Genomic DNA, 25,667 nt, shown 5'->3' with positions numbered 1-25,667 from the left:
ATAGTAAAGACAAATAACTGTTGGCTCATCTACGCTATTCATCACAACCTAAAGCCAACTCACCAATCATATGTCTTGGAGGGAGATGGGGGGGTCTCCCTCCCTGCCCTGCTTGCCCCAACCAACCACCATCCCCCAGAAGCAGGATCTCAATTACATGGGTGACTGGTGCTTTTCTGGAGCAACAAAGGGCAGATCCGGCCTGTTGGGTGGACACACACACCAGAGAGACCCCTGCTATGAAAACACACATACACACACACACACACACACACACACACACACACAAACAATGCATGCACTCATGTTCACACACAGTAGTGTGCATAACAAACACAACTCTTGTAACACACAAACACACGTTTGAATAATACTCATCCTGACAAACTCATGTGAAATACACCCACACAAGGAAGGTACATAGAAGCCTACCTCACTGATCTTGGTCTCAGATACCCAGAGACTTGCCTGCCAGACACACACTTCAATCAAGAAATGCCGGGGAATGAAACGCAGATGGTAAGAGCTTGACAATAGCAAAAAGGCATGCGCACTATTTTACACCAGTCCACAAACGCTTTGGCGTTTTAACAGAGATAAACAGAGGACCTGGTGTAACCTGATTTGGACACAGGACCTTAGAGGGACTGTTTCTCCATGTATTTAACAGTGGTTAACACACGTTGCTTCTGACCAGAGAAAACAGGGCATAGAAATAGAGTGGATCACCACTTCTGTTAAAGGAACCACAGTTAGATGTGCTATACTTTTCATGGAGTCAGACTATGAGCAATGAGTTTTCGATATGTGGTTAGGGGCTTTATGCCTGTGTGGTAACAATACATTAATACAAGTTTACTAGACTGACAACTGACAGAAACATCAGGCAAGTGCGAGACATTGTTAAAGTGAAGAGCAACTTTAAAGTGTTGCCAAACACGAATCAAATGTATTATCTTATGGTTATGAACAAGATGCATTGTAGATTGTTGTAGGTTAGGAGATAGACGTAGCTGTTTTAGCGTTGCTGTGATGTGAATATGAAATAGCCAGGAGCTGGCCGCAGAGTTCCTTCCACTCTGTTGCCAGGTATGTGTTGACCGTGAAGTAACAGACCGACACCCTGGTGAAGACATGTTGTTAATATTAGGTACAATCCGGTGGATTATTTGAGAAAGTTAACTAACTTGCTGACAATTTAGGATAACATGGGGATAATATACAGATAGTGTGAGTAATACACAAGAATACTCTAGCATTACTCTGCTTATTCTGGGAGCCCAGGGCATAGACAGCACTTTTAAACTAAACTCAAGAATCGGATGTCATTTTCTTATGGTTAGATTTGAGGGTTAGTGGGCGCAATATTGTACAAAATTGCAGTCAGCTAAGTAACAATTCCAAACGTTCATTGAACAAAACAATCATAAAAGCATTTGGAATGTTTGTGTACTTCCTGAAAAGGCTGAAATTAAAATGGAATTGTCCCCAGACATGGACAGTACGTTCTGTAATCTACTTCTGGTTTCCTGTCCCAGGCCATGTTGGCAGTTACCTCCCAGCCCCTCCCCTTTGGCAACCTGGTGAGAGAGAGGCACATTGACAGGCTATTCAAAGCCTATCACAGCAGACAGAGCTCCGTCACTGATCCTCTGGGTTTACCTAGCTCCATAAGCCACCTGCAGCTACCTGATATGGTCTCAGAAGACCAAACGCTGGATCAAAGCCACATGGGACCCAGAACTGCAGAAGGACTAGAGACCACAGGGCAGCACTGGTCTGGGTCTTTCAGAGGAGAGAATGGTCTGGCTCTACTAGATACAGTCAGCCAACTACACATCACAGCTAGCCCAGAGCTGCAAGGTCAGGTGACACGTAACAGAAGATACAGTACCCCTTAATTCCATGTTTGAAATCTACAGGAACATCTGGGTAAATCAGTTTCCTGAGCAGAACATTTGCCCGTCGATACTGTCCGCCGCTATGCGTGTCCTCTGACCGGGTCTTGTCATGTCTGTGCTCCAGGTCCTCAGTGTGTCTCCCACAGAACCTACAGCATCGCCAACGGGGACAGCAGGGAGGAGCTCCTAGTGGCGGTGGAAGGTACTGCAGTAACGATTTGGCACACAGGCAGTGTTGTAGCCATGGTGACTGAGAACAGCTCCTCTGGGTCTGTCCTTGACAGAGAGTTCCTGTCTGTGCATGCAGTTCTGTGGCCCGGCCCGAGCCTGCACCATACAAGGTTTTGACCGGCAGGCCCGTCAGCTCTTCCTCTTTGAAAGACCCATCAGAGCGGATGCGTGCTGTCTGGGCTGCTGCCTGATGGAAATTAGGGTCTACACCCCTCAACGACTGCTCTTGGGGAGCGTACGACAGAGGTATGTCCCGCCCACAACCAAACCAGGCCAACCTGGTCTTCTGAGGTTATGTGGACAGGCATTCTTTCCACACCCGTCACTCAAAATGGTGTCTAATGTAGAAAATATAGAGAATACTCCAGGATTAGTTATTTAGGGAAAAAATGTCAAAACACTCTAGTTCCCTCTCACACTCACTCTAAAAATGCTGACTCCCAGTGTGTATTGAATACAGCTTGCTCAGAATCACTGTGTCCAATTAACAGAGCAAGGTGTGAATGAGATCTGTGTTGTAAATACAGTCAGGTCCGGAAATAATTGGACATTGACACGTTTTGTTATTTTGGCTGTTTACTGAAATATATTCAAGTTGCAGTTAAATAATCAAAATGGGCTTAAAGTGAAGTCTCTCGGCTTTAATTTGAGGGTCTTCATATCCAAATTGGAAGAAGGGTGTAAGAATTACAGCTCTTTAATATGTAGCCCCCTATTTTTCAAGGGACCAAAAGTAATTGGACAATTGAATCAAAAGCTATTTAAAAGGACAGGTGTGGGCTATTCCTTCGTTATTTCTTCATCAATTAAGCAGGTAAAAGGTCTGGAGTTGATTCCAGGTGTGGCATTCGCATTTAAAAGCTGTTGCTGTGAACCGACATCATGCGGTCAAATGAGTTCTCACTGCAAGTGAAACAGGCCATCCTAAGGCTTAAAAAAAAAAAACTAGAAATCATTTAGAGATAGCAGGAACATTAGGAGTGGCCAAATCAAAAAAGAACGCACTGGTGAGCTCTGCAACACAAAAAGCCCTGGATGTCCTTTGAAGACATGTCCTTTCCAAAGTAAAGAAAAACCCCTTCACAACATCGAGCCAAGTGAAGAACACTCTCCAGGAGGTTGGCATATCATTAACCAAGTCTACCATGAAGAGAAGACATCACAGAAGCAAATACAGAGGGTTCACTACAAGGTGCAAACCATTTATAATAGAAAGGCCAGATTAGATTAGACCAAAAAAACATCTTAAAAAGCCATCCAAGTTCTGGAACAACATTTTCCAGACAGATGAAACGAAGATCAACCTGTACCAGAATGATAGGAAGAAAAAGGTATGGAGAAGGCTTGGAACGGCTCATGATCTGAAGCATACCACATAACCTGTAAAACACAGTGGAGGCAGTGTGATGGCATGGGCATGCACGGCTTCCAATGGCTCTGGGTCACTAGTGTTTATTGATGATGTGACAGAAGACCGATTAATTCTGAAGTGTACAGGGCTATATTGTCTGCTCAAATTCAGCGAAGTTGATTGGATGGCGCCTTACTTTACAGACAAACAATGACCCAAAACATACTGTGAAAGCAACCCAGGAGTTTTTTAAGTGGAAAGAAGTGGAATATTCTGCAAACAACTGAAGACAGCAGCAGTAAAGGCCTGGCAAATCATCACAAAGAAGGAAACACAGCTTTTGGTGAAGTCAATGCGTTCCAGACTTCAAGCAGTCATTGCCTGCTAAGGATTCTCGACCAAGTATTAAAATGAACATTTTATGATTGTGTTAACTTGTCAAATAAAATGTTTGCCCCTGAAATAAGGGGACTGTGTATGAAAATGGTTGCAATTCCTAAAAGTTTCATACAATATATTTGTTCAACCCATTGAATTAAAGCTGAAAGTCTGCACTTTCAATTGCATCTTGTTTGTTTCATTTCAAAATTAATTGTGGTGGCGTACAGAGATAAAATTATGAGAATTGTGTCCGTGTCCAAATATTTCCAGACCTATCTGCACATGCTACTGTACAGAGGAGTCTTGTCAGTCCATCTGTTATGATACAAAGTGGACAATGGCCTCTCGTGGTACAATGCATTTGAATGACAGCTTGGGCCTCTTGTCAGAGTCTGTGAGTGGATGCAGCAGTAGTAGTGTATATCAAGGTGTGTGTTCACCAGTTGTACCTGGTAACAGATGGAGCATGTTCACTCCTCTCCTGGAAGTGTGCGATTCCCAAGGAACCTCTACTATACGAATCCAGGGATCCTGCTGCCCCTTCCGCTGTCTCTCCAACCAAGAATTCCAGGTCCTTTCCATTTAATCACCAGATTTGCTTAATGGTTTGGCTATTTGGGTGAGACCTGTAACGTATGACATTTGAAAATGCAAATAACGGTTTCCCTACATTTGTACTGTGAAATGTTATGTTTTTGATCTTAGGTGATCTCAGCCATTGGTGAGAAAATTGGCTCCATATGGAAGAAATGGCTTGGGTTTAACGAAGAATGCAACATGGATCATGAATACTTTGGCTTAGAAGGTGAGCCGTTTTACCCAAAGCCGTATTGCGTTACATTAGCGGAATAGCTTTTCCTTCCAAACAGATTAAAGTATCTACTGTTCTAGACAATTAAAAAACTCCCGCTCCTAAAAAGTCTCTTAACTCTGCAGTTCCACTGGATATGACATCACAGACCAAACTTCTTCTGCTGGCTGCTACATTCCTACTGGTAAGTCTGTGAGGAAACTTGGAAAAAAAACTGTACGCAACTGTAGGAATTAATAAACATTAAACTAAGCTGACCTTAACTGACCTGCAAATGAATATGTTGACACTTCCCCCATCTCTTTCTCTCACATTTCTGGTAGAATTACATGTTCTTTGAGATGAGCTGAACTGTACTGGCATCAGCCAATCAGAGATGAGCAAATTGAGGTCATCAAAAATGGACCATGAGAACAGAAGAGGCCAAAAGACCGACCGCATGTTTCACAGCTTTGCGGCATCATCAGAGAGACAATACATGGACCACTGTTTGGAGGGAAGGGTATAACAGTTAGAAAAATGACGTACTCGTAGTGGCTTCCTTTTCCTTTACATACATATGTATATACACAAGTCATGTGGTAGTCCTACCCATTTAGTCCAAAGTATTAGACCCTGCATTGACCTATGCTGTCATGACATCATAAAACAGAACACTTTAGCCATCGTTTAGCAGCAGATGCATAATCAACATTTATTGCTATAATCCATCAGACAGTACTTTCCTCGTTTTGACACACACCATTTTCCAGCATGACCCACCCAATCCGAGGCAATATATCAACAGGTAGGTTGGAAGGATCTGACCTGGGATCAGTCTCTGTTCTCTAGCACTAAATAGTGAGGGAGTGGTGTTCAGGGTCTAGGGAGATATTATAGCGGGGGTAACCATTCTAGCCTGAACACTGGGTCTGTACATTTAATCCGTTGGCATTGTCAAGCCAAGCTGTTTAACAGTCCACCACTCCTCGCTAGAGAAATTAGCTACGTAACAGATAAAGTTGCTTTTTAGACCATTGAGACAACATTTTTATAGTGTTGTAAATGTCTTGAAAAATGGTTTGAATGTTTCACCACAAACTTATGTAACAGTAATCTTGGGTCAGGCTCAAAGCCAGGCACAGTGATATAGGCAGCTAGGCAGTCCATTCTAAAGAGGCTGTTTCACATTACCCACAGTCCTCCTTTAGGATGGTTCTCCATCCTCTGGGTTGAAAACATCCGGGTCAAAGGGTAAAGAATCAAGTTTTCAATTTTCATTAAGTAAAGAGATTTCTCAAAAGGACAGTTGTTTTCTAGAAATATATTTTGTATGCAACAATAAGTTCTAGTTTAAATGACTAGAGGAATTGTAGTTAAAATACTGCACTATAATAAAATAACTTCCACCTGCAACAATGTTTTTCTTCAGAGTTGGAAAAAAACCTGATACATTTTCTCTGCTGTACATTTAAAACTCTACCAAAGGGAACTTTGATTGTATTACACAATGACGAATATACAGTATACCTATATATGGCAATGGTTTAGTTTCATATTCTGTTAAGATTCTCCAGTAAACAGTCATTGGCCCATCACCAACAGCTCGTCACACAGTCTCCACCTGGTGGCAGTTGAGGGACAGTGCAGCTCATAGACAGACATCCACTCATGGTGCATCTGATTGACAGGCACATCCGCTTGTTTGTCGTCTTCTTTGCCCAACCAACAGCTTGGTTCTTTGTTCGGTGGAATACATTTTCTTTTCAGTTAAATTAAATCTCTCTTTCCGTGTGAAACAGTGCTGGTCCTTACAGTTATTTTTCCTCCAGACTTCAGCCGCAAGACACACAAAGCTAGAGGTAGATACAAGCAGATAGATGAATGAGATGGAAACATACTGTTAGAGCCTATTGAAACATTCAGTTCCTATCACTTACTCAAAACAATGTGATGTAACATGGTTAATAACTTCACGTGTGTCAAGCCATATGTAACCTCATCCACAGGGCACTGCTCATCGTCCTTTCAAGCGAAGTACAACAAGCATTCAAAAATGTACATACTGGGAGTTCCCTCATCTACATTAGTAAGGCCAATTCCATAGACTGCTATTTGTAATCTTTTTGGTTTCAGCTAATAACAATACTGCAAAGCGTGGCTCCAAACAGAGAAGTATTTCTGACATTTGCTAATAATAGTCTTTAGACAGTAGCTAGCGAGCTAATCTGAGAAATAACTGTTTTATTGGTGTAGGCTGCTAGCTGGTTAGCTTCTTATTTGTAGTGGCTGGCTCAGGCTGCCACTCCCCATTAAAAATAAGGCGATCTCCAGTATAGGGTTAGGTTTGGGGTAAAGGTTGCAGTTGTGGTTGGAATAACTGTTATGGTTAAGGATTGGGGATTAGCTTCAGCGTTAAAGTTTGTGTTTTTGGGGTAATGGTTCATTTTAGGTTTAGGGAAAAGAACATCTGGAATGGGAATATTTGTTTGGTTCCCCACAAAGATATTCAAGGAATGGTGTGCGTGTCTGTGCAGGCATGCTGGAATAGGAATGACGACCCAGGTGTAACTCCTACCCTTGGAAGGTCACTAGCGACCACCAGCAGGGTTGACCAACCCATGGAAGTCCTCCCAGGCCCTGAGGAAAGAGACAACCCAACAGAGACCACAGACCGTATTAGTTAAGCCCAGACGTTCTGCTGTTATCTGTTTGGTTGTGTATTAACTTAATGCTCTCGGTGTGTCTTGTACTCCATGATGGTGTTGGAGAGTTCTGTATTAACTTAATGCTGTCGGTGTGTGTCTTGTACTCCATGATGGTGTTGGAGAGTTCTGTATTAACTTAATGCTGTCGGTGTGTGTCTTGTACTCCATGATGGTGTTGGAGAGTTCTGTATTAACTTAATGCTGTCGGTGTGTGTCTTGTACTCCATGATGGTGTTGGAGAGTTCTGTATTAACTTAATGCTGTCGGTGTGTGTCTTGTACTCCATGATGGTGTTGGAGAGTTCTGTATTAACTTAATGCTGTCGGTGTGTGTCTTGTACTCCATGATGGTGTTGGAGAGTCCTGAATTAACTTAATGCTGTCGGTGTGTGTCTTGTACTCCATGATGGTGTTGGAGAGTTCTGTATTAACTTAATGCTGTCGGTGTGTGTCTTGTACTCCATGATGGTGTTGGAGAGTTCTGTATTAACTTAATGCTGTCGGTGTGTGTCTTGTACTCCATGATGGTGTTGGAGAGTTCTGTATTAACTTAATGCTGTCGGTGTGTGTCTTGTACTCCATGATGGTGTTTGGGGGCAGGTTGAGGACCCTGCGTAGAGTGTCTCTTATCCGGGCTGTGGTGGCCTGGTCACTGGCTGTTTTGTTCCAGATGGAGATGATGTCCTCCTGAGAGAAATACATCAGGGAGGTAAAGCATGGTGTTGCACAGAAACAATAAACATGTGTGCGCGTGTGTCTTTAGGTGTGTACCTGGAAGCGTACAGACACCACAGCGCCACATATCTCCTCCCCCACCATGAACTGTTCCCCCAGCATGGCCAGGATCAGGTTCTCCCAGCAGCGAGACGCCAGCCCCTTCCTCAGTCGGATGATCCACTTCCCACCTTGCTTATTAGCATCGTCCTGGAGAGACACCAGATTAAATGATACTAATGGGCATCAGACCAGAAATAACAGGGTCGCATTCCTGTGGCACACTGTTGTAAAATGTTTTGCAACAGAAAAGGAAAACAACGTTCCTTATTGGAGAGGTTCCGACAGTTCCTCCCGGGTTTTCTTCCATTTGGTTCCTAATAAATATGACGTAGTGCAACACAATGAACAGTTCCAGACAGTCAGCTCAGACAGTACTACCTCCCACATGGGTTTTATGCCCTCCTTGAAAAGGTGGAAGTCGCTGTGGCCCGTCAGGTCGCCAGGACGTATCATGTGACTGTAGAATCGCCAGAACTGCTCCACCTGGTGGACCGAAGGACAGATTTGTGTCTAGAAACATACTAAATTTGCAGAGACTAGAATCTGAACGTAGAACCAGTCAAGGTGAAAGAGATATAACAGTGGTCCGTAATGAGGGCTGACCGAGGCAAAGCTGCCAATCTGTCTGATGTTGGATTCATAGCTCTGGGTGCTGGCAGGGCGGCCAGGGGTGCGTCTGGAGTACCAGAAAGAGTAGTTATACTGGAGGGGGTGCTCCCCTACTCCTGGAACAGCAATCTGACCAACAGAGGGCAGACATATTTAGAAGGCTCTGTAACCCAAACGTAAATGTAACTTATTTAGCGCACAGCATGCGTTTGGATTTTTACTAATAACCTTGGTCTTAAATCAACACTGTGCTCCCAGAAACTGAGCAATCACAACCACACAATATAACTGTTTTAATTGATAAAGCAATGGAAAAATCAATAGAATGTTATTGACTTTTGACACACACACACCTTCTTCTTGGCAGTGTTTTGGTCCTTGTCGTCATTGCCATTTTTTTCCTTCTCACAGTCTTTCTGTGAGCCTTGGTCCTGATCGTGGTCCCCACTGTCATCATCTTTAAGACTGAACACAAAGGATCACAATCACCTTCTTTCTCCAATTCCATTTACAATGACAGATAAAGGTAACCTAAATTGATGAATAACACAAAGATTATACTTTGCAGAAATGGCAGTATTCGTAAACAATTAATCAGAAATGCATTTTCAAAGTGCAGACAAAAAGTATGGGCCTAACTTCCATAGATGTTTTCCCTTTGGCTGAAATAACTTACTATAGCCGTTTCGTGTAACTGCCGGTCGCTTAAATCTACAGGGAGGAATTGTTGCCCACTCTTTCCAGTATTGCTGGAGTTGCGGCCAAAGAACTCAACATTTGACTCATCAACAGTGAAAGACAAAATGTTTCAAGCAATTCGGTTGAATGTGCAGTGTTGACATAAGCACGATAGTGGAACGCTAGTCTCGCAGATGGCCACTATTTCAACAGTTGCCCGCCATAGCCTGTATGACAGATGTATGTCTTCTGGAGCGTTATGTCGCAGTGAGGGCACATTTAATAGGGAGGGCACATTTGCTAAATAAAAAAAACATACTCAAAATAACAGTGTGCTCAGGCTCATGAGGAGATAGTTGGCCGACTATGCGCGCACCTGCCCCTGCCTTTCAACCACTTGCAAACCGGGGATTCAACATCGGCCCGCGAGGCCTCCACGCTAAAGGGCTTTTGCATGAAAGAGCGATTACATTACGTTAAAAAACGATGAGTTCGCTTACACTGTTACTCAGAAGCAAAACGTAACTTTCATGGGACATGACAAGCACTCGTATTTCTCCTAATCCCTACAAGGCTTGTAATGCAGACCAGATCGGACACACCTCTTTTCCTCCATGCAACCTACAAGATCAGCATTGCTGAGGCCGACGAATTTGCAGTCAAGAAGCGGGTGCCCATTGTTCGCCAAGTATTCAAAACAGCTTTGATTACTCACGCGTCAAATTTGTTGTTCATTATTCGCTATGCGAGAGTCGTCCGTCCGACCACAGACCCCTGAATTCCGCAGGAACCGCGGCGCGCACGACCCACGGGTGGGACGCGCGCGTAGGCTATAGGATCGTGCGATGTTGACGTACGCCAGAGACGACTTGAATGGATTTTGTAGCCACTTCAGCACAGGTTCGTGTGTTGGAGTCAATCTACTTACCCTGATATGTGGACATGTGCGTACAGTAGGCCTATACAGAACACATTTTTATCCACAAGAAATGTTGACGCTAATTTCCTAATGGTCCAAAACTATAATAATACAAGATTGTGAAAATAAAAATCAATAATCTGTCGTTGGCAGGACATTTTATTTTAGTTCCATCAGGATCCGCTTCCTCTGTACAAACGAACATACCAAACCAAACAACATAAAGCAGAGTGAAATCAAGAAGGACAAGTAGACAATAAAACCTTGGTCTTCAGTCAACAATTGCAGTCAGCGGTGGTAGCTACGTAAGCCCGAGACCAACCACACACACGTTTGTTTCACTTTCCCTGGGGGGGCCAGAAATCGATTATAAACGTACCCTAATCCTAAATCCGGAAACTGACCAACCTGTTACTGGTGCAGAGCACATTTTCTGAATATTTTTTTCTCTCCCAAATATTGTTTTTCTGAGAACTGACAGATTGCCCTTCACTACATACTGATGCCGATCGACATACTCAGCACTGACACAAATGACTAATAAATGGCTGAATGCATAATACCATTGTGGAAAATTAAGTGCAGCTTTTGATATCATTGATCACAACCTATTTGTGAAAGAAAACCTTCGCAACAGACAAAATTAGTGTATTTGTGCATTGCCATCTTTAACTAGACTACAGTGATACAATGTTTTTGTATTGTAAGTTTTCTCAAATCATAACCTGCACTTTCTATCATCTTCAAGCATTTGCGTTATTCTCTCATGCGAGAGGGGGATTGGTTTTAGCCACCAGGTATTTGTAGTTTACTTGGTGGGGCTGGAATACTTCTACAGCATTAAAACATTACTCAGTTTCTCTTTTAAAGCCTTTCAAGTGATACAGTATCTGTTCGCCTGTCACACTGACTGTTTGTGTGGTTGCGGATCTACACCCTCTGCCCCATCCTGGATTGAGAGTTATTAGTTCATTGAGGAGTGAAACACTTCTGGGTTTCCTCCTCTCCTTTTATTCACTGACTAATGCAGATGAGTGCTATTGACTACCAGGGAGAAACAAAAACCAGATGTGTTTTGGCGCTCCAGGAATAAGATTGGGCAGCCTTGATCTAATAGAACACAGATTCATTTGTTCAGTGGTGGCCTATCTAATGAAAATTCAGCAATTTGTGGAGTACCACAAGGCAATCAGCTTGGGCCATCATAGTAGTTTTTACAAATGACCTTTCACTGACCTTGAGCAGTCTGTGTCTCCATACATGCTGAAAACTACAAATAATACACATTGGCTGTAAAAGAAAAAAAATAAACTGACACCCTTAATAAAGAGCTCTAGAAAGCTTTGAAATTTATAATTCACATATTTTGAATGCATATTGTAGATTACTGAAAATCTGTTCGTGCCCCCAAAAAACACACTCCATGTGCCAACTACTATGCAAAGATTCAGATAAAAGCACACATGAAATGTCAACCCCTGAAAAGAGCCTCACAATTCAAAATGTAACTGTGCCACCCAACAACTGTTGGATCGCACAGATGACACCCTTACATTTTTTTTTTGGAGTATCACATTTTCCAGGTTTGCTGGTCATCTAAACCCAACCTAGGCTGAACCATTAAGGTGACACATCTTAGTGGTTACGAGGAACTACTCTGGAGGCACGGATGGAAGAGGCGTACAGGCACAGACAGCCCCATGGTCTGAGGCCGGGTCGATGCACTGCAGTCTGGAGGGGTCAGACCCCCTGCCCTTTCTGATCCGGTGAGGAGCTCCATGAGTGGGCCCTTTGTCCCGGGTCGGTGAGGGAGCACAGCGAGCAGGAGCGGACCTCTTCAATGGCGGCTGTTTGTTTACACCGGCCAGCCCTGTCAGATCCCATTAATGCCCGGTCCACAGAGGACCTCTGATGTGCTAATCGCCACCGCCAGGGGGAGGGAGGAAGAGAGAGGAAAGACAGAGATGGTGATCAGCTCCCCGAGCCTCGCCTGGCTTGGGATAAAGGTCCTGAGCCACACACACACACACACACACACACACACACACACACACACACACGGAGAAAGGGGAGACCCACTCCTTTCATCTGTAGCCAGAACAAATGCAAGCCCACTTCAGCAAAGCGGCAGCTCAGCTCCCAGAGCTAACTACGCATCACCGAGATGTGAGAAACCTGCCGCAACAAACAGAGAAGGGAACAGATTTATTAAACACTGCCACCTGTTGGACATGGTTTACATTTTGGAGTCTACGGGGGGGGGTCCCCCAGAACCTCTACTGCACAAGAACTTCTGCAGCATGGGTCTGAATCCAACCCAAAACCCCTTTATCCCAAATGTTCTGTCCAATAAAGCATAAAACAAATGCCTGAAAAAATATATACAGTGAGCTACATAAAGATTTGAACCGCTACCTATGTATTGGTTTCTCCGAGCTCTGTATTCAAGCACTTGACAATGACTGTCAGGTTTATTTTAACAATATTTTCAGCTACATCGAATAAACTCATAGTCCCACCCCCTCCCAATTTTAGTATGTCAAAAGTATTTTAAAGATAAACTTATGGTCAAATATAAGACCTATGATACTCGCTGATTTGTTTTTAACCAGACTTGGTACACACAGCCCAACAATCACTCACCTCCTGAATGGCTCTCCCTAGATTCTCCTGACTCTTCACCACTCTCCTGAAAGACAAGTACGAAACACCCTCATGGAGGTCCTGTGTTCAGGTACACAGGACAATTCTCAAAGAATTTACTATGGAATTTTTCTTAATCACAGCCCCTCCTCATACCAAGGGGAGAGGTCCTTGCAGAACGCGAAAAAGGTCGGTAGTGAGTGAAATGGAACCAGGCCTACCTGTGTAATCTGCGGGCCACAGTGAGGGTGAACTGGCCTGGGGAGCCAGGCAGGTAGGTGGAGGGCAGGATGACATAGGCTCCTGGAGGAAGACAGCAGGCCAGACTGACCTCCTGGGTGTAGCAGTGGGGTACACAGCTGGCCACAGGCTCCTCATCCCTGGGCACTGTAGACTCGTTCTGCCCCTGTCCCTCTGGAGCCTGAAAAGACAGAGACCCTCACATAATTACAATCAAAACATGTTCATTCAGTCACATTCAACATTACATTTTCCTTCTGGATAGGGCACCAACTAGAAGAAAACGTAAAACAAAGACCAGCCTAATAATAGATACGACCTAGCTCACCTTGTAGAGGTGAAATCCAATGGCCTGCAGGTCAGTATCAGGGCAATTCTGGTGGAGAATGACCCTAAAATTGTCACCAGTTAACCCTGCTAGGTCGCTGCCCATGGTGACCAGGAAGTGGGGGTTCTGCCAATGAGACAGGAAGTTTCTGCTACCCCCGGCTGTTGACCCCAGGACCCACTTGCCCTGGAAGAAGTTTGTCTCCCATTCCCCCTCTGTTCCCAAAGGCAATGAGGGCACTGGAGTCTTTATAGCACTGCAGGAAGAAAGAACACAAAAAAACATACAAAAGACGACATGATAAAGCGCAATAAAATTCCAAATCTTTCTAATTCCAAATCTACCTGAGATACAGTCACAAACAAATGATTCCCCTTACTGTCAGTGACAGATATTACAACAACCATATCTGCTACTCAGATTGCACAAAGCTGCTTGACTGAAATAATGAACAGAATACCTCAATACCTCAGCTTTTAGATCCAAATATGTAACATTTTTACCAATCTTAAATCGCAACCCCCCCCATTTGAGGTCACCATTTTATTGTTAAACTGGTCATTCTGGACCCGAGCAATCTACTCAAGGACTCCAATATTAAACAGAAACACAGCTCCCACTCTGACCTGAGTGAGGTTGGGCTAGAAGAAAAGACTCTGATGAGGAAGCTGCCCTCAACCCCCTTCAGAAAGGTACTGGGGATGAGAAGGTGGAAGCCAGGCTCCAGATGTGCGTGTAGCACCACCTCCCGTTCATAGGCATGGCAGTGTGTGGAGGCACAGGGAGGGCTATTCAGAATCCGACAAAGGTTAAACCGCTTTTTCTCTACCTGGGGATTTACAGACAGATCACACATGCGTGTAAAGATGGAAAACAGAGAGTGATAGGTCAAGAGTACGTCTTTAATTCATGCACCATACATACAGAAAGACAAACTCTTATCTATCAACACCGTTGGAGGGCGAGGTCAAGGTACCGACCTTCCACATGTGCAGAGCAATGGCCGGGTGGTGCTGGTGTTGTGTTCTGCTGCCCTCTGCTGGTGGGTGTGCGTAACGACGTGCTGTTGTTTTCCTGCTACACCGTCTGTGTTGTAGCAGAGACACTAACACCTCACCCCTCTCGCACACTCGCAGCCAGAACTTAGGATTGCTGCTGTAGCTGCTGTTGTTACGGCACCCGCCCGCTGAGTGACCTCTGACCCAGCGGCCACCCGTCTGTTGCCGGTGGGTCAACAGCTCTCCTATTGGACGGACAGGAGCTTTCAAAGACAAACACTGGCTTCTCTTTCCAACTGTCATTAAGAACAAATGGACATTGATGAAAAGGACTTCATGAGGAGGTTTTGAGGTAAGTCTACCAGAGTAGATGCTCTGCAGGTGTCCTTCATCGTTGATGGGATACCCTACTGTGATGTTATCAAACTGGGACAGGAACTCCGTTTCATCCACCCAGAACTGTCCCTCTTGGGTCCAGCCCAGCAGGTCCATTCTACAGGCTGGGTCCAGGGAGTTCCAGCCTTCTCCTCTGCCGGGGAGAGAGAGCCCACTTCACTAACCATTTTTCAGAAAATAATGATTACGGAGTCAGGCTCAAAATAAGGGCACACACACAACACCCTACCCGTCTCTCCATGCTCCCTCCCAGCAGCGTCTGCCCCAGGGGTTTCTGATGTGGATTAGTCGTACTGTTCTACCCTCAATGGTCCTCACATCCACCCAGTCCATCACACTCAGGGCATGGGATTGGCCCAGCTCACTGGCACCTGGCAGGGAACAGTGAGAAATATACACAGCTACTGCCTCAGGTTGGCACACTTGGGTGTGTGCCAGTACTGTGCCATCTCAGGTCAGTCACAAGATTTCAACAGAACTTCCAGTAAGCTTCTAAAAAAGAAAAGAAAAGCAGTCCCTCTTCCCCGGAGAACAATGGCCTCCACAGCACAGAGCTATTTATGTGCACAAAATGTGAAGAGCTAAATATTTCCACACACCTCCAGGGGTACTGGATACAGAGCAGCTGACGGAACATCCTTCTCTGACCTCCTGAAGGAGGTCCAGATCAAGCCTCCTACTGACCCTGTCACTGTCAGGTGACCCTTGACACTGGTCCTCCTCTGTCCCACAGTCACGTAGGCTCCAGCTCTCCGCCAGCCCACCAGTGAGGTCCACCAGTGCCTCAGAGACCTGCCCCGCCCACAGGCGCTCATATGACCCCAGCAATCTGGTGCAGGAGGGGCAGGAAACAAGATGGAGGTGATCAGAAGATGACACAAAACCTAACTAAATTAACTCATTGGAACACCGTAGAAAACACAGGAGATCCCATTTTAATTAACAGATGCATAAATAAATAAAAAAAATCAATGGTCTCATTCAACATTTGGTACTTACTTGGCATAGGCCTTCTCCAGCAGAGCCACCCAGAAGGCAGTTGGGGACTGACAGCCAGAGAAGCATAGCTTGGAACCGATGCAGGGCAGACGGTCATCAACTGTTACCTCTGTCCAGTGACCGTGCTGCCATAGGCAGAAGAGGAAGGAGCCCCTGTACCCCTTATCCCCCCACTGGGCCTGTGCTGGGGGTAGAACCTGGGAGACACGAAGGACAGGGGCTAAAAAGGTTCACAAATCTCCAAACCAGACTGGTGCTTGTCAGGAGAAGAGCAGAGCAATATTCAAATCCACTGATCACATGTCTGGTAGTACTGGGTGGGTATGTTGTTTTACAGTAAAACATAAATGCAAAATGAAATCATCAACGCAACAAACAGATACAAAAAAAAGCTGGAATGTAATGTTCTACCTTGTTCATCAAATGCTGGTTCTTCACTAAGATGGTGAGAGCACAAAGGAACCAGCAGTCTCCCAAGGTGCCTTGTTTTGCATGCCCCTCGTTGGGATTTTCAGGAAACAGTGTGGGAGCCTGGCAAATCTCCTGCAGGGATAGAAAGACATCTGCTTCACCACTGTCAACAGATAGGACAGGCTTGTTTACATTATGCGATAAAGGATATAATACATGTATTGGATGGAGCCCAACACTGATCAGAGGTGATATCTGATTGGATGAGGCGTAGGACAGGGCCTCACCTGTGGGCGGAGCCAGGTGATGTCATCCTGGAACTTGGCGATGGGGGTGGAATAGTCTGAAAACAGGGAGGATTCCTCACAAGGAAAGACTGGGTCCTCAAAGAGACCCTCTTCCTTTAGAGCTACAACTGTTGGGAAATTGAGGTACAAGCTATAAACACTGAAGGAGATCTGATTCAAATTAATGCAATTTTATTGTACTGCAATGTATAACTGCAACGTAAACATTAGCAGTAAAGTCTGTTCTTATATATTTTTTATTAACATTACATGCCCCAAGCTGTTTAATAAAACCATATTTGCACCTACCCCGCTCCTGTTCTTCCATTGCATCCCCTGCCTGGGAATCACCCAGAATGCACAGCTTTTCCTCTATGCCACAATCAAGAAGCTGGGATTTTCATGATCCTCTATTTCCTAAAAATATAGCATTACAGCAAATGCATAGCTAATCTGAATGATGCAATTCAATTCCGGATTATTTCAAGGCAAAACGGGAGGAAAAAGTTGGCACTGAAATGTCTATTTCAGATTGAAAATTCCAGACACTGTCTTATATAAATCAAGATGTTCTGTAGACTATCCTACACAAAGACCAAGGTCTTCCCAGATACCTCTCGCACGGGTGACAAATGTCAAACTAAGGAGTGCACATTATTCCACACCTTTGTCCTAACCTGTACGGCTAATGGTCTTGAATCTTTGGGATCCTTTCGGAGATCCTGGAAGTTCCAATACACCCAGACCCTCTTCTGATCATTCTGGGAGTTTCGTGGGCTGCAGCGGGCAGGTTGACCAAGGCCAAACATAGTTGATTATCGATTTAAACCATTCTGTACCCACACTGAGCTTCAATGACTATATCCAACTGTGGTTTCCCGTACATGACCATTCATTGTACCTTCACAGGAGACTACAAGGGTAGTGCCAAGCGAAAAGAATAGAGAACAAACACAACAATTAATTCACGTACCAGAATTTTTTTAAAATTCAATTCTGGTTTACACTTGAAGCCTCATGTGCTAACGTGCCCTGGAAGAGCGCAAGTAGATGGCTAACTGTATACTTGGCAGTTCATTGCACAGCTCCTGCATTTATACTGTATTAAGCTGCACCGAAGCCTGTTGTGTTTTTAAAAAGATGCATGATAGCTAGCACAGCTAGCAAAGTAGGCATGTTGCTATGAAATGAATAAGAACATGCTACAAATCTCATTCGCACACTGAAATCACCTCATCTACGCTTATAGTGTAAATACAATAACGAAAACCCAGAAGACAAACGTAAGCGATACATACCTAAATGTACCCACCTACCTAATTTATCCTTGTCAATTTTTCCCGGAAGGACAGTGACAGTGAGAAGGGAGCAGCCCATTCATCCTTCTAGCTTGCTAGTTTAATTGTGCCACCCAGTGGCTGTAGGTTGCTTTACACCAGCCACTTAGTAGCGTGCGGGTGTTATGCCGAAAACATCCCCCTGCCGAAAATTCTCATTGCTGCTACTTGCTTGTTGAGAGGGCTGCTTTTCACTTCGTTAATATCAGTTTAACCTACATTTCACTGATCTTCGTAGCAAAAAAGCTTTAATTTACTTGTTTACACCAAGGCAGCAATCAATGACCACGTTAGACTGCGTTTCATTAGATTTGTTTTAAGGCAGTTTGATCGCGTGGGAAGGAACTGTCTGCAGTTTTCGGTTTGGCTATTTGTTTGAAGAGTAAACAAATCTTTGGCAAAATCGGTCATATCCCATTTCTTATTCGACTACTGTTTTCTAAAGTGTTGCTCTAAAATTTTTATCTCGTTTTATAAATTATATTTATAATGTGCGCCTATTGCAATAGAGTCAAATTAGGATAAGACCATATTCTTGCCGGCCAAACTTAGCAGTGGCACAAAAGGTATTTCACTGTGGTCACAATTGTAAGCAAGTTGGGGGGGGGTAATTTCGTCAAAGCCCTTCTCCTGCCTGCAGAACCCCCCCCCCCCCCCCCCCCCCAACTTGCTTACAATTGTGAGTAGGGTCAAATACTTTTTTGCTGCACTCGCTCTAGCAGAACCCTCGTAATGAAACATTATTTCATTACGAGATTCATCACACAAATTGTAGATTTTCGACGTTATACCGCTTTAACACAGAGAGTTGTCATGTCAAAATGCGGAGAACGTCGCTGTGGTTACAACCACAGGGTCCTTTATAGTTCCACAGTGATTCCCAGGAGACATTTTATTGAAATTGTGGTTTTGATAAAGCTTTGAGACTGCTGAATTACCTCCAGAAGTATACAGCGGTTTGTGAGATGTAGGCTATGTGTTTGGGTTGGTTATAGAACTTGAGCAGCAGAGGGCAGGATCGATACGTCCTTACAACACAGTACTCGCTGGAATGGAATGGAAGTAGTCTATATTTAGCAGTAGCTTGGGGGTTGATGAATACATCTAGTGTTTTCGGTTTTCTTGCCAGGTAGCGGTATGTCTATTTTTAACTACATTAACTACATGAAACACTTTTTGTATAAAAAGAAAGTAACGTTAATTAGGCAATGCTGTCCTTTTGTTATAGTGCAGACCTCCCTTTTTGACACTCTAAATGTTTTCGTAATCATTACTTAAAAATTGAGCGTCAGCGTATTACAATTTGTATTGTATTTTAAATGTATAGACAATTTTTCAGCTTTGTTTTAAGTATTACATATTTTATTACTCATTGGTCTTAACTTCCGATTGGAAGTGATTGTTCGGTTGAAATCATATTCAGAGCAGCTTCCTCAATAATAAATCAATTTTTAAATATAAATATGTATCTTGAAATTACGCATGTTTCCCTCTAATTCTAAACAATCCATGAAAGACCAAATCAAAGATCATTCAAATATTGTTTTGAACAACAGACACAATCATCATATTTTTGGATAATTGCCACCATTCAAGCTGCAGTTCTTTTGGTCCTAGGGAAGAACATATTTTTTAATCTTATCCTATCTAATGCAGTTCAATAATGTTTGTGTTTCTTCTTAATATGTATGCATATTTTTCCTGGTCTTGTATATCTGTTTATCTGACTAATGGCATTCTTTAACCACTTGCTGCCAGGATCCACACAGACATACCTGTCCTTCATAGTGATAAAACTGTAATAAAAGAGATGGTTATGGAAATCAATCTAAAAATAATTCCAAATAATCTAACATTCCGTCTGAAAACGTTAATTTAGCTTTATCTTTGTACTTTTTAAAGACAAATAGCATAGCTATTTGCTTACATCACACTTAATGTTGCAGATTTCGGATTATGTATTAATTTAGCTTTGCCACAGGGATGGCCTTCTCTGTGTATTTTGTGCAGCATCAATTTCCCAGTGGACCTGCTCAAAAAAGATTTTGTCACAGAGACATATGAGGAGATAAGACAAAGCAATGTCATTTTAAAAGTGAAAAAATATGCAATACAAAAACCTTTTTCTAAACATTTTGACTAATGACAGTTCATGTCCTACTTACTAGTTTCACCAATAGTCATCAGTACTACAAGCAGAACAAGCAATGTAGAGAAAGTCACAGCAAATGACTTCTAAGAGGTCAGTACATTTTAATTGAAGTCTATCCTAAAAAACTGATATCAAGGTGATCTGATGAAATTATCTGGCATTATAGTTTAATACTTTCACTGTTGGAAACTCTGCCGTGGTTGAGGTACAAAATGGAAAATTCTGTCCGCATGTAATTGGGGCAAAGGGGAAGTGTGACACATCGTGTAGTTTGTTGGACAAAACCCCCTTCCACTCTATCTGCATCACGCAACTTCACATTATTTCATGTTAGCAAATATTTGAGGAAGATGTTTTAAGACACCTACATTTTTCCAGTTTTTATTGAAATTCATATACTTTAATGTCTTAATGTACTCTGAAATTAAAATAAACAATTTGAGACAAAAGATCAATTGTGGAATCGTTTTGTAGAACAAAATGTAATCTATATTTTAGACTCATCAAAGTAGCCACCTATTGCAGATATAACAGCCAAACATATTTGTGGCATTCTATCTACAATGGAAATCAAATATTGTTAAGAAAGTTCTTCCCAACACTGTTGCGGAAGTTCTCATAAATGTGTCACACCTTGCCTTGCTTTCACCCTATACCCAGTTCAACCCAAACCAGCTCGATGGGGTTTTGCTGGCCTTTTCAAAGACCTTCTTCCAGTCTTCAGTAGTCCACTGGCGGTGCTTCATGGCGATGCTTCATGGCGGTGCTTCAGGGCGATGCTTCATGGCGGTGCTTCAGGGCGATGCTTCATGGTGATGCTTCATGGCCCCGGGCAAGCCTCTTTTTCTTTTTTTGCATTCTTAGCAATGGCTTTCTTACTGCTTCTCAACCTGACAAACCTGCAGGTCAAAGTGTTCTCTTCACAGTTGAAACTGAGGATTTCTCACTTCTACCTGTGTTAAGCTGTGCTTGAAGCTGTTGTCCTGTGAGCCACCTATCACACTGGCTGTATTCTTTCTGTAGTGGGTCTGCCAGACCTCTTCCTGTAAGAGTTTCTTCCCATTTCCAAGTGCCTTGGATGGTGTAAGAAATTGTACTCACTGACACCTTGCCATTCTTTTCAATTTCTCAAAAAGGCAAGACCTACACATTTTAGGGTGACAATGGTAAATTGATTTTTTATTGCCATTAGGATAGAAAGATTCTACTTCCTGTTGTACAGTACTGTCTAAATAAGGCTTATGAGGGTGTAGTAACGCAGTCTGTTCCAACACCGCTTTTATACTGACTGAGAGGTTGTAAGTAATCGACAAAAGTTGGGACACCTCTAGGAAGTGTTAGTATAATCATTCAAGTCATAATTTGCTCCCAGTGCGGCAGAACAGCTATAAGTTATTAACCCATTACTTGTTCCCTGAAAAATTAATTTTGTTCTACAAACCCGATTCCAAAAAGTTGGGACACTGTACAAATTGTGATTAAAAAAGGAATGGAATAATTTACAAATCTCATAAACTTATATTTAATTTACAATGAATATAGATAACATATCGAATGTTGAAAGTGAGACATTTTGTAATGTCATTCCAAATATTGGCTCATTTTGGATTTCATGAGAGCTACACATTCCAAAAAAGTTGGGACAGGTAGCAATAAGAGGCCGGAAAAGTTAAATGTACAGATAAGGAACAGCTGGAGGACCAATTTGCAACTTATTATGTCAATTGCAACATGATTGGGTATAAAAACAGCCTCTCAGAGTGGCAGTGTCTCTCAGAAGTCAAGATGGGCAGAGGATCACCAATTCCCCCAATGCTGCGGCGAAAAATAGTGCAGCAATATCAGAAAGGAGTTTCTCAGAGAAAAATTGCAAAGAGTTTGAAGTTATCATCATCTACAGTGCATAATATTATCCAAAGAATCAGAGAATCTGGAACAATCTCTGTGCGTTTAAGGTCAAGGCCAGAAAACCATACTGGATGCCCTGATCGTCGAGCCCTCAGACGGCACTGCATCACATACAGGAATGATACTCAAATGGAAATCACAACATGGGCTCAGGAATACTTCCAGAAAACATTGTCGGTGAACACAATCCACCGTGCCATTCGCCATTGCCAGCTAAAACTCTATAGGTAAAAAAATAAGCTGTATCTAAACAGGATCCAGAAGTGCAGTCGTTTTCACTAGGCCAAGGATAATTTAAAATGGACTGTGGCAAAGTGGAAAAGTGTTCTGTGGTCAGACAAATCAAAATCTGAAGTTAATTTTGGAAAAATTGCAACGCCATGTCATCCGGACTAAAGAGGACAAGGACAACCCATGTTGTTATCAGCTCTCAGTTCAGAAGCCTGCATCTCTGATGGTATGGGGTTGCATGAGTGCGTGTGGCATGGGCAGCCTACACCTCTGGAAAGGCACCATTAATGCTGACAGTTATATCCAAGTTCTAGCTCCCATCCAGACGTCGTCTCTTTCAGGGAAGACCTTGCATTTTCCAACATGACAATACCAGACCACATACTGCATCAATTACAATGTCATGGCTGCGTAGAAGAATGATCCGGGTACTGAAATGGCCAGCCTGCAGTCCAGATCTTTCACCCATAGAAAACATTTGGCGCATCATAAAGAGGAAAGTGTGACAAAGAAGACCTAAGACAGTTGAGCAACTAGAAGCCTGTATTAGACAAGAATGGGACAACATTCCTATTCATAAACTTGAGCACCTTGTCTCCTCAGTCTCCAGACGTTTGCAGTCTGTTATAAAAAGAAAAGGGGATGCCACACAGTGGTAAACATGGCCTTGTCCCAACTTTTTTGAGATATGTTGATGCCATGAAATTTAAAATCAACTTATTTTTCTTAATTGTACATTGTCCCAACTTTAATGGAATTGGGTTTGTACTCTGAATTGTACTTTTTCTTGTAAATAAAACTTTTTTTACCTCTGTCAGTTCACCACTTGCCTTTTGTGTTATTTCAGGTTATTCACTGGACTCGAATTGAGGTCGTTTTCAACTGCTCTGTGAGTGGAGAAGGTCTTTAATTTCATGAAGTCTTTAGTCGTAACGGACATCTGTTGGATGTGCATAAGAAATGGACACTGGTGCCTTCTTTGCTTTCATAACTTATCAATCACTTCAGAGAGAAAGACAAAATAAACCATCTTATATATCTCCATCAATCTTACCTATCTATCTCATCCATCAAATATATCTTATCTATCTTATATATCTTATCCATCATATATATCTCCATCCATCTTATATATCTCATCCATCATATATATCTCAATCAATCTTATCTATCTATCTCATCCATCAAATATATCTTATCCATCTTATCTAGCTCATCCATCAAATATTTCTTATCCATCTTATATATCTTATCCATCTTATATATCTCCATCCATTGAATATATCTTATCATCATATATCTCTATCCATCATATATATCTCCATCCATCAAATATATCTCATCCATCCTATATATCTCCATCCATCAAATATATCTTATCCATCTTATATATCTCCATCCATCAAATATATCTCATCCATCAAATATATCTCATTCATCTTATATATCTCCATCCATCAAATATATCTCATCCATCTTATATATCTCCATCCATCAAATATATCTCATCCATCTTATATATCTCCATCCATCAAATATATCTCATCCATCTTATATATCTCTAGCCATCAAATATATCTCATCCATCTTATATATCTCCATCAATCTTATCTCCATCCATCTTTTTCCACTTTAAGTTGTCTGTAACAACAGTGTAAATACAGTACATTCTATCATAATTATCATGAAAATAGTTGGTTGTAGTAAAGCAACAATAAAATGCAGAATCAACTGTACAAAATGTCACAATTAATGCATTTATGTTTGATTGAAATGCTGTGGTTGCAACACATGACCTATTTAATTGTCACAGAAACACGTCCCACCTTCGAGGTGAGGGACATTCTATGTGTTCCTCTGACCTAGAAAAAGATGTTATAACCTCAAGATAACCTACATGAAATCGCCCCACCTCCATGTCTGGTAGTGCACAAGATCTTTCTCACAGACATACCAGACCTATTGTGTGAAGTGTTTTACTGCCCTCAGCTATCTTAAAATAAATGCACTGTCGCTCTAAATAACAGTGGCTGCTAAAATCTAAAAAGCAGTGTGTGATCATGTAGTGCAAAATGTTCATGTACTTTTTTTAATATTGTTCCATGTAAAAGGTGAGAATATCGTTTTTTTAATGTGTAACAGCAGAAAAGCTTTAGTCATAATGCATATTGACTTTATAATTTGTTTTAATCGCTGCAAAATAAGACCAGAATGCATCATTTCTTGCGTCATCTCTAATTATCATATTATCGTTTCTTTGAGCAATACATCCCTGTACTCTACCATGGTGTCTCACAAGTGTCTTGAACCTACTGTACTTTCTTTATTATATCTGCCACAAAATGTTCCCATGAACATAATGAATGTTTCCTGTTTCCTGTCTATTGTCCCCCAGGGCTTCTAAGAGTACAATCTGCGGGTTGGTTCTCACCCTGATATAATGTTTTGTGCCCCACTGTAGGACTTGACTCAAGAAATGTTCCACCAATGGATAAAAGGGTTTCTTCAGGGCAGGGTCTGTATGCATTGGCCCTAATGCTGAACATCATTTTTTTCTTTAGTATTCTGGATACTATCTTAAATTGGTATTTGTACTGTACATTACAGATCATTTCCCACTAACTGATTTTATACAGTGTATCTGTCAAACCTTTGGACTTTAAATGACACTAGTACATTCTTTTCCATACAGAGTTGCCAATGTGACAATATTTTACTATCCTTAGCCAACAAGGCAATTCACAGACTTTCCCCGAAGTCCAGACTGTGTGCTTTGGGTCGCTATCATTCAAAAAGATTATTCTTTTCCCCCTAGTCTAAGATCCTGGGCACTCTGTACCAGGTTTTCTTCAAGGACCTCTCTGTAATCTCCCAGTCCTTTCTGCTGAAAATCAACCCGATAGCATGATGAGTGGTAGCTTGTATTCAGCAGACGTAGAGCTTGACATTCAGGCTTACTTGTTCGATTTTGGTCTCCTCATACAGTACCAGAGAATCTTTTCCCTCAATCCCTATCCCTCTCAGGGTCCTTCAAGCTGCATGCCATATGGCTTTTTACTCAGGAGTGGCTTTCCTGTCTAGCCACTACCATAAAGGCTTGACTGATGGGGTGCTGCAGAGGTGGTTGTCCTTTTGGCAGGTTCTCTATCTGTCAGAATGGCCATTGGGTTTTTGATCACCTCCCTGAAGCTTGTTGAGTGAATGCAAAGAGTATGCAAAGCTGTCATCAAGGAAAGGGGTGGCCACTTTGAAGAATCTGGAATATGATATGTATTTTGATTTGTTCAGCAATTTTTTGGTAGCAGTATAATTCCATGTATTTCAATGTATTCATTTCCCTGTTTTGATGTCTTCAATAGTAAAAATGAAGGCATACCCTTGAATGAGTAGGTG

At 42.5% G+C, this 25,667-nt stretch overlaps 3 protein-coding genes across 15 annotated transcripts; 1 reads left to right on the top strand and 2 right to left on the bottom strand.

The window, feature by feature from the left end:
* Window positions 1–234: 234 nt before the first annotated feature.
* Window positions 235–5,246, top strand: LOC105020960 (phospholipid scramblase family member 5). Its single transcript, XM_010888340.4, has 8 exons — window positions 235–519; window positions 1,539–1,863; window positions 2,026–2,103; window positions 2,186–2,378; window positions 4,324–4,435; window positions 4,570–4,669; window positions 4,801–4,859; window positions 4,999–5,246. The coding sequence occupies exons 1-8, from the start codon at window positions 496–498 to the stop codon at window positions 5,023–5,025; spliced, it is 918 nt and encodes a 305-aa protein (XP_010886642.1). The 5' UTR covers window positions 235–495; the 3' UTR covers window positions 5,026–5,246.
* A 97-nt stretch (window positions 5,247–5,343) lies between these two features.
* On the bottom strand, window positions 5,344–10,270 carry eif4e2 (eukaryotic translation initiation factor 4E family member 2). Of its 3 annotated transcripts, XM_013132585.4 has the most exons (8): window positions 10,141–10,270; window positions 9,101–9,212; window positions 8,742–8,876; window positions 8,517–8,621; window positions 8,133–8,285; window positions 7,912–8,048; window positions 7,233–7,294; window positions 5,344–6,510 (listed from the first exon to the last, which is right to left on the bottom strand). In XM_013132585.4, exons 1-7 carry the CDS (start codon window positions 10,158–10,160, stop codon window positions 7,246–7,248), a joined length of 711 nt encoding a protein of 236 aa, XP_012988039.1. In that variant the 5' UTR covers window positions 10,161–10,270; the 3' UTR covers window positions 5,344–6,510; window positions 7,233–7,245. The 3 variants fall into 3 exon arrangements, with proteins under 3 accessions (XP_012988039.1, XP_034146157.1, XP_028972997.1); XM_034290266.1 differs by lacking the exons at window positions 5,344–6,510; window positions 7,233–7,294 and having other exon boundaries at window positions 7,395–8,048; XM_029117164.2 differs by lacking the exons at window positions 5,344–6,510; window positions 7,233–7,294; window positions 10,141–10,270 and adding an exon at window positions 10,028–10,056 and having other exon boundaries at window positions 7,395–8,048.
* A 200-nt stretch (window positions 10,271–10,470) lies between these two features.
* Window positions 10,471–18,040, bottom strand: capn10 (calpain 10). 11 transcript variants are annotated; one of them, XM_034290246.1, is made up of 15 exons: window positions 17,945–18,036; window positions 17,312–17,559; window positions 16,956–17,063; window positions 16,647–16,774; window positions 16,360–16,491; window positions 15,949–16,145; window positions 15,549–15,778; window positions 15,179–15,320; window positions 14,916–15,082; window positions 14,536–14,798; window positions 14,182–14,384; window positions 13,556–13,811; window positions 13,209–13,408; window positions 12,988–13,033; window positions 10,472–12,252 (listed from the first exon to the last, which is right to left on the bottom strand). In XM_034290246.1, exons 3-15 carry the CDS (start codon window positions 16,972–16,974, stop codon window positions 12,085–12,087), a joined length of 2,151 nt encoding a protein of 716 aa, XP_034146137.1. In that variant the 5' UTR covers window positions 16,975–17,063; window positions 17,312–17,559; window positions 17,945–18,036; the 3' UTR covers window positions 10,472–12,084. The 11 variants fall into 11 exon arrangements, 9 of the variants coding, with proteins under 9 accessions (XP_034146144.1, XP_034146137.1, XP_034146143.1 ...); XM_034290252.1 differs by having other exon boundaries at window positions 17,324–17,559; XR_004575258.1 differs by adding an exon at window positions 12,424–12,519 and having other exon boundaries at window positions 12,148–12,252; window positions 16,956–17,559.
* Window positions 18,041–25,667: the final 7,627 nt, after the last annotated feature.

This window comes from Esox lucius, chromosome 3 (assembly GCF_011004845.1).
Source record: "Esox lucius isolate fEsoLuc1 chromosome 3, fEsoLuc1.pri, whole genome shotgun sequence".
Classification (NCBI taxonomy): domain Eukaryota; kingdom Metazoa; phylum Chordata; class Actinopteri; order Esociformes; family Esocidae; genus Esox; species Esox lucius.
The sequence above is the reverse complement of the archived record's forward strand: the minus strand, read 5'-3'. Positions and strand labels throughout refer to the sequence as shown.

Excerpts from the sequence above, each read along its gene's own strand:
- LOC105020960 (XM_010888340.4), top strand. The coding sequence starts at position 496 with ATGCCGGGGAATGAAACGCAGATG. Across the intron at positions 2,104-2,185 it reads GCTCCTAGTGGCGGTGGAAG|AGAGTTCCTGTCTGTGCATG; the intron begins GTACTGCAGTAA and ends TGTCCTTGACAG. Across the intron at positions 4,860-4,998 it reads TGGCTGCTACATTCCTACTG|AATTACATGTTCTTTGAGAT; the intron begins GTAAGTCTGTGA and ends CATTTCTGGTAG.
- eif4e2 (XM_034290266.1), bottom strand. The coding sequence starts at position 10,160 with ATGAACAACAAATTTGACGC. Across the intron at positions 8,877-9,100 it reads AAAACACTGCCAAGAAGAAG|ATTGCTGTTCCAGGAGTAGG; the intron begins GTGTGTGTGTGT and ends TCTGTTGGTCAG. Across the intron at positions 8,286-8,516 it reads GCATAAAACCCATGTGGGAG|GACGATGCTAATAAGCAAGG; the intron begins GTAGTACTGTCT and ends GTGTCTCTCCAG.
- capn10 (XM_034290247.1), bottom strand. Across the intron at positions 16,492-16,646 it reads TCACCTGGCTCCGCCCACAG|GAGATTTGCCAGGCTCCCAC; the intron begins GTGAGGCCCTGT and ends CTATCCCTGCAG. Across the intron at positions 13,409-13,555 it reads TTGGATTTCACCTCTACAAG|GCTCCAGAGGGACAGGGGCA; the intron begins GTGAGCTAGGTC and ends CTGTCTTTTCAG.